The sequence below is a fragment of the Carassius gibelio genome, chromosome B7 (genome assembly GCF_023724105.1).
Source record: "Carassius gibelio isolate Cgi1373 ecotype wild population from Czech Republic chromosome B7, carGib1.2-hapl.c, whole genome shotgun sequence".
NCBI lineage: Eukaryota > Metazoa > Chordata > Actinopteri > Cypriniformes > Cyprinidae > Carassius > Carassius gibelio.
Genome location: NC_068402.1, coordinates 1,041,972 through 1,050,200, shown reverse-complemented (window position 1 = coordinate 1,050,200; position 8,229 = coordinate 1,041,972). Strand labels below are relative to the sequence as shown.

At 35.9% G+C, this 8,229-nt stretch overlaps 1 protein-coding gene across 2 annotated transcripts; it reads left to right on the top strand.

The window, feature by feature from the left end:
* The first annotated feature begins 449 nt into the window (after positions 1 to 449).
* LOC127962244 (Fc receptor-like protein 5) lies at positions 450 to 7,610 on the top strand. Of its 2 annotated transcripts, none has more exons than XM_052561788.1 (10): positions 450 to 843; positions 2,058 to 2,315; positions 2,515 to 2,784; positions 3,432 to 3,713; positions 4,027 to 4,131; positions 4,289 to 4,369; positions 4,483 to 4,533; positions 4,616 to 4,690; positions 5,021 to 5,080; positions 5,323 to 7,610. In XM_052561788.1, the coding sequence occupies exons 1-10, from the start codon at positions 534 to 536 to the stop codon at positions 5,328 to 5,330; spliced, it is 1,500 nt and encodes a 499-aa protein (XP_052417748.1). In that variant the 5' UTR covers positions 450 to 533; the 3' UTR covers positions 5,331 to 7,610. The 2 variants fall into 2 exon arrangements, with proteins under 2 accessions (XP_052417748.1, XP_052417747.1); XM_052561787.1 differs by having other exon boundaries at positions 4,480 to 4,533.
* Positions 7,611 to 8,229: the final 619 nt, after the last annotated feature.

The window sequence follows — 8,229 nt, the reverse complement described above, 5'->3', positions numbered from 1 at the left end:
ATCAAGCTCTGCTGTTTATCTCTATGTGAAGGGTGAGTTGAATATCATTGTCCTCCTGAACTCTCTCTAGGTAATACTACAGTAAAGATACATGAATAATAATGTACTAACACTTAAATTAATACTTACTTCAACGTGAACTCACGATTAGTGAAGACATGAGCAAATTATTAATCAATCAAGAGCATCTTTGACAAATCATATGGATTCATGAAGAACACAGTCTTAACTACATGTTAGTACATGTTTGATCGTTAATGCATCAATGTTTAGGGGTTAACTAAAAGGAATAGGAAATATTCTGACTAAATAAATGTAACCAATTTAATATCATCATAAGTAACCAAACGTTTAAATTGATTTAATTTAGCATTAAAAATTGTGCATAAAATATAATGAACTAAGAGAGTCACACATTTTTGCTTCCGTTTATTAACTTTTTTTTATTAAAAAAAGTATGCATTATAGTTTAGTAAAACATTTACATATTTTCCCTGTAAATTGATTTATTTTTCTAATAATTAATTTTATTAATGTATTATCTTCCTTCTTTCTTCCCAGATTCCCCCAGATCTTCACTGACTGTGACTCCAGACGGTCCTGTATTCACTGGAGAGACAGTCAATCTGAAGTGTGTGATTGAGACTCATTACAGTAGCTGGAGATATGAGTGGTATAAAGACGGTGTAATGTTACAGACGTCTGGTCGTTACACTGTAAACAGAGACACTCTCACTATCAGAGGAGTAATTACATCTGATCAGGGTCAGTACTGGTGTAGAGGACGGAGAGATCAGAGACCAAACTCATCACAGGCAAACTCTGTTTCTCTCACTGTGAAGGGTGAGTTGAATATCACTGTCCTCATATCAAATCTGTTTTTAAAGCATTTACTTCTTCAAACACAGTCAATTGATTTCTTAAGACCCTCAATGCTCAAGTGTTGCTGGTAATCATTTTGCCGAGGTCGCTTGCACTTCTTTAATCCTGGATGTCAATGCCTCAATGACGTTATCTTGCAATTCCGTCAGAGAAATTTTACCTCAAGATTTCTTTAGCTGAGGTTTCACAGGCGTATCTAGGTCAGAGTCGTGGACAATCTCGAGACTTGAGCTTTCACACTGTGTGACAGCGGGACTTTTTTTGCCGTATTGATGGTCTATCTCGATTCGTGCAGCAGACCCAACAACATCAACAGGAACATCTAATTCAATTTCTTCTGTAAGCTACTTGGAAGTAGAATTCTTATTTTTTCCTTTGCGTTTCATCGTGCTATCCTTGGTTTCCAGGTGCGTTTGAGGTCAGTTGACGATCTCCAACTAAAGGAGAAAATTAAACTTACTTCAATAACAAGTTACTTCGCTTAAACAAAACAGAAAAGTGCCTTAATGCATAATCGAACATTATGATGCTTCCAGGTTGAAATAGAGTTAAAATGTAGGGGATGGACAGTAAAATTGAATCAGCTGCATGAAACTTCGACCACACTTGCTGCCATCTTGGCCTCTTCTCCCCTGCATCAGACGTTTAGCCATCGGTCCGTGTGAGGCAGAAACTACTGTCCTCATGAACTCACTTCACTTAAAAATCCAATATTGGTTATGATCTCGATGAAAATATCAGTTTGTGTTCAAAACTTTTTAGTAAGATGGGATAACACTGATCTAGAAAAAAAAATAATAATAATAATCTGTTGAAACTTTAAGTTAGCTTATATATATATATATATTATTATTATTATTATTATTATTATTATTTATTTATTTTTATTTATTTATTTTTATTTTTTAAAACTGAATACACTGTAAATTAACATTAAAAAAACATGTTCATTGTTTGCTGCATGTTGCTTTAATTAAAAGTCAGTAAGTGTGTATTTGCTGATGCAGTGATGTTCATGTGTGTGTGTGCTTTTGCTAATTGTTGGATTATTACACTTAATTCAGTTCCAGATACAAAAAGTATTTCAGCAGTGTTCAGTTTAATTTTATAATATGAAATATTGTGTTCAGTCAACTAAAATGTAAAATGTTCACTGCATTACTGTACTCTCACAGATAAACTGAAGCCGACTCTGACTGTAAAACCCCAGAGTTCAGTGTTCACTGGAGACACAGTTACTCTGAGCTGTGATGTGGGACAGTTAACTGGATGGACAATTCACTGGAGAAAAGACTCAAACCCTGAATCCACGACTGATGCAACTAAAACAATCAAGTCTGTGAGAGACTCTGATGAAGGAGAATACAGGTGCAGAGCACGACGAGGAAACTACTACAGCGAGTTCAGTAATACAGTTACGATTACAGTAACAGGTCAGGGATCTCTTTCTATACTTTTTTAATGGAAGACAACTAGAGGTGTTTATTATAAAACATGATAAATACTGTCATACATTAACAATGTGTTGTCAGTTAAACTACATATCAAATAAAATAAAAATAATTGTGGTATCATCTGAATCATCCTAAATGTTTTCAGGCGTGTGAAGTGTGTTTTTTGCTCGTTTCACAGTGAGACCCAAACCTGTAGTTGGTGTTGATCCTGATAGACGTGTGTTCAGAGGAGAGACGGTCACTCTCACATGTGACATACAGCAGACAGGAGTCTGGCAGTACAGCTGGTATAAAGACTACAAACAAGATTACAGCGCAGGACGAGACCAGAACTATAAAATCCCATCTGTGGATCCGTCTCATAGTGGTGTGTACAGCTGTAGAGGAACTCAGACACAAGCAGCAACACACACACAGATGAGTGACGGAGTTACACTGACAGTATCAGGTGAGGCTGTTCATTTCTCATTATATCATCTCAAAACAAACCAGGTTCAACAAACGAGTCCATAACCAGATAAATCTGATCTTAGTTTGACTCTCATTTCATGCTCACAGTCAGATTATATTATGATCTAGTTAAGAGTTTGCAACAGATATTTGACCAATCAGCTGTGAGCAAATACATAAATAATAATAATAATAATACAATCTTACTGATCCCAAACGTTTGAACAGCAGTGTGTGTTTGTAGCTCAGATCTTTCCTCACACTCCTCTGGAAGAATCACATCTGTCTGTCTTTATAAGATGACTGAATCAGTTCACTTTCAGTGGTGATTCTGTTCAGATGCAGAACTGTGTCAGATGTTTCTTTACAGGACAGATGCTGTGATCAGTGATTGTTTTAGAGCAGAATGCAGTTATTATTACACACAGATCATTTACTCGGCCTCATGTACTTCCAAACCCAGAAGACTCTGGTTAGTCTTTGAAACACAAATTAAGAAACCTAAATAAAACCTGAGAGGTTTCTGTTCCTCCATTAAAAGTTCAGGAAACCAGAACTTAGAAGATCCAAAAAACATGTGAATAAAAGCCTAAATTCATGTCTTCTGTGTCGTGTGTTTTGAGTCACATTTTATTTTCTTCCCAGATTCCCCCAGATCTACACTGACTGTGACTCCAGACAGTCCTGTATTCACTGGAGAGACAGTCAATCTGAAGTGTGTGATTGAGTCTCACAGTAACTGGAGATATGAGTGGTATAAAGACACAGACAGTGTAATGTTACAGACGTCTGATCGTTACACTGTAAACAGAGACACTCTCACTATCAGAGGAGTAAATACATCTGATCAGGGTCAGTACTGGTGCAGAGGACAGATAAGATCAGTCTCATCACAGGACAGTAACCGAATACATCTGTCTGTTAATGGTGAGTAAATACTCTGATAAACTAACATTACCAGGTACTACACAATGCACCGATGCAGAAGAAAGTAAGTAATTATCAGTTTTGAGGGTTTAAACACACCTGCTTTTAGAAAAACAAGGTTTATTATAGAATGTGCCAGATACATAAACATAAACGCTATCTTTCTGATGAAATCATTGTGTTATATCCAGCAGGGACATGAGTGTAAAGTCTGAAGTCTCTAAATAAAGACTGATTGTATGTATCTTTGTCATTTTAGCCCATAGTATGTGAGTTACGATCAGATCTGAATGTGTTTGTTCTTCTGTCTCAGACTCTTCATCTTCTCTTCTGGTCACTGCTGTGGTTGTGGGATCGAGTGTTTTCTTGTTGATCTTCATCTCTCTGCTGCTGCTGTGGAGATACAAGAAGAACAAAGGTGTTCATGACATGATTAATACAACTGAACAGAAACACATGAAAGATGCAGTTTATGAATAAAGGCTCATGATAAGATCTCAATATCAGCAGAAAGAGTCAGTGTAATCACTGCAGATACTCTTGAGTGACCATAATGCTCTTTGTTTCTATTCTAGATCAGCAGCGTAACATTAACCAGACATCAGTCCCAAATCAATCTGCAGAATCTCAACCAGAAAACTTTCCTCTACAGTCTGGTCAGCCTCACTCACTAATCATTTAAAGTCATAGTCTTCTGGGGATGATTATATATATCATTTTGATTTGATTAGATATTTTCTCTCAAGACTGTCTGTTTTCTGTCCAGCAGATTCTGATCAGATTTGTGACGTTGTGACTGAAGTGAAGAAGAGAGACAAAGGTTGATTCATAAACCTTATTTAAACACATATCATTCAAAATCAACAAATATCATTCATTAAATCACATAAACTTCTTTAAAGGTGATCCAGAGCCATTGGCAGATGTCACATATTCAGAGATCACTGTCAAGAAAAACAAGAAAAACATGGACAAAGGTTAAAATAAATTATCTTAACTTTTTTTTCTGAGGACAAACACTCAAAAAAAGCTAAATAAAGAGATGATCTGAAATGTTACAGTTCATATGAAAATGTTTAAACTAATAATATAGCCTAAATATTTTACAGAACCTGCTAATAAAATAAAGTAATTATAATGATTTATTGTAATTCTGTTGACTGGAAATGATATTGACACTTATTATATTACACTTATTATGATTAAACATGTTTACTCTTCTGTGGTTTCTTTGAGGTCTGGTCCATCGCTGTGTGCTCATCTGATCAGTTTTTAGTGTTGTTCAGACGTCTGTTGATGTGTTTCAGGGAAGAGCAGTGAGTCTGGAGACACTTTGTACTCTGAACTGAAGCACAGCACAGACAGAGGTGAGAGAAACACAAGACAAGCTTCAGCACTATTACAGTCAAACCACACACCTGAAATATGTTTCTGTCACACATTACTCTGATTCCTGAAGTCACGTGACTCATGGAGGACAATCATTAAATCATATAAATTTGCTTTAAGTGATTTAGTTATGTGTGATGATCCGAGGTTTATTGTGAACAGAATGAGCTCATGATTCAGATCATAATGCATCATCTTGTATATGTTTTATCTGTTAAAGGTCTCTGAGTGCAGTGAAGACAACAGACGGCTAAAAGAGATTCACAGCAGCAGACACAGTGACGCTTGCATTGCTTCAGAAATGAATCTGAGTGAACTGCTTACACACGTGCTTGATTCAGTTACTTTAGAAATACATATACACTGATATCTCTACATAAGCTAAACAAATGTCTCTCTAGCATATTCATTAGTTAGATCCCCAGATAATTAAGATCCAGCCCCAGATGCTAGATCTCATCAGAAAATATCAGTTTGTCTGGTAGCAGAACCACCCCAAAACTGTATTAACAGTCTTCTATCAGAGAAGAAGCTGACTGAGGAAAAACCCAGAGAAGAGCAGAAGCAGCAGACGAAGTGAAGAAGAAGAAAAAGAAGCAGAGTTTATTGAATAATCTTAGCTGTGTATGTTTTAATTCTCAGACTTCATCTGACCAGAACAAAATCAACAAGTTCTGTTACACCAAACTGATCCACAACAACATCCCACAAACCTTGAGTTTCCTTTCTCTCGGATCTCTGATTCATGAAGACAAACAGCCCTTAAAACCACACAGTCATAAGAATAAACACCACAAGAACAATATTATAAAAACAATATAATATACATGACTAATCAATTAATATATCAGTGGAATGGGTATTTAATGACTAGAATGATTATTATAAATGAGTAGATGATTAAACTGAATGATTAAATGATAAATCACTATAAATGAATATAAAAGAAAGAAAGTAAAACACAACACAAATGTACGATTGCTTTCTCGAATCTAAACACACACAGTTTGATGATCCTCAGATTCTTCACAGATGAGCTCTTATGTTCAACACAACTCTGGGAGAAACTGATCTAAAGTTATTATTACATTATTATATAATCTCTGTGCTGCCAATAGAACCAACAGAATAATAAAGTGTTTGATTAAAGCTGCAGTCAGTAACTTTTGATGCTCTAGCGGTTAATAAACTGGGAGGAGCCAGAGGAGCTTGATTTTTTCACAGATTATCTGTCTCATATTCTACTGTCAGGACATAATGACAGGTTTAACAAATATGTAAAAAATATATATTTACAAAAGTTACCTACTGCAGCTTTAATAATACAGTAGCTGTAAATACAGTGTGTTATAAAATTGTGCCTGTGTTTTTGTCTAGACAATTAGACTTTTATTGATTTCATGTACTTTCTCATATACTGCTTTTTACATTTATTCATTTTTGAAGACATTTCATAATGCTGTTTTTTTTTTTTTTTTTTTTTTTTTTTTTTTTTTTTGCAGTTAATGAAGTGTGAGATTTAGATTTGATAAATATACACATGAAAACCAACTTTTCTGTTTTGTTTGTTGGGCTTTTTCACATTTTTTTACTTTAAGAGTCATTTTAATCATAGATCAGTGGAGCCTGTCCTCCAACAAAAAACGACCATATAGGTCGTTTTTGCAAGCACCTTATTACGACCTATATTTACGTTTTAAAGTTAAGCGCCCTCTAGCGGGCCTAAAAATAATGACAGTATCGCGTTGCGTCTGTCGTCATGAATTGACGTATAACGTCATTACCAATCAAAACGCACGTTTATTTAAATTCAATGTGTGGGCGTTTTACACCGATCTCACAGTATTTCCTTCATATTTTACTACTGTAGGTGGCTTATTCGTTCGAATGACCACACCTAACCCCACCCCTAAACCTAACCCTCACAGAAATCATGCTAAATTATGATTTATTGAGCATATACATTTTCGTGCACGTCCATTCCTGGGATCGAACCCACTATAGCATGATGACATATCAAGGTATAACGCAATAATCTACTAACTGAGCTACACGAAACGCAAACCAGAGGGCAAATATAAGAGTACAAAACATTAATATGAAAACGACCTTTTGCCTATAGGAGCGCAATTGTAGTATACGCTCTGATGGGTCGTATTTCAGGGACTTGGACAAACGACCTATACAAGCGTATTGGTTGGAGGACAGGTTGATCAGTGTAACAGAACTAAACACATCAGGCTTTTTGCTTTAAATGTTGAGAAAATTTTCACTTTTTTTTTTCTTCTCCAGTCTCAGATTGTTGTTCTTATTATGAAACATAAATAAATAAACAGTCATATTTTAGACAGTTCAGTGCATGTCAAAAGTGTTTTTTGGAGTATTTTCTGGTTCTTCTCTGATGCTGTAACTGAAATGATCTACAAAGAGAAAGCACAGTAACTACATTCTGAGTATTAAAGCAGATTCTGAGGATTAAGACAGTCTGACTCCTCGGGTTCTATTTTTATTGTGAGGATACAATACAGTATTATACAGTAATACAATCTGTTTTGTAAGCGGTTCACACGAAGAGTAAGAACACAAAAATAAGTTCAGGCCAAAATAATACACAAAAAGAGCTAGCTTTAACCCAAGACTAAGTGTCCTAACAAACATAAAATGAACTTACTCTTTAACTAACCCAAAACCAGGAAAAAAAAACATGAGAAAACAAACACCCAGCCAGGGCAGTTTGAAGGAATTTGGGAGCCCCAAGCAAAATGGACATAGAGGCCCTCCGACCCCCCGCACGCACGCAAAGCCTACAGGAACCACAGCATAGCCATACAGTTTAAGTTCACCCACACTTTACATAAATAAAAAAGGTTTACAGTGCAAATACTGCTTGAAAAATAGTTTGGTGGGAATTCAATATTGATTTGCACTGTTTTATTTTGTTTTCTAATAATATGACAGCACACACTTATCAGTTTAAACTCTGGGCTGTGCAGGATATCAGCTATAATTATAGAGCTTGTGTAACCTTGTGCTATTGAGAATGAGAAGTCACGTGCCGATTTGGGTTGATTTGGGAGGGGTCTGAGCCGGTCGGCCCTGATGGAAGGATACGCTATCTGTTGCCAGG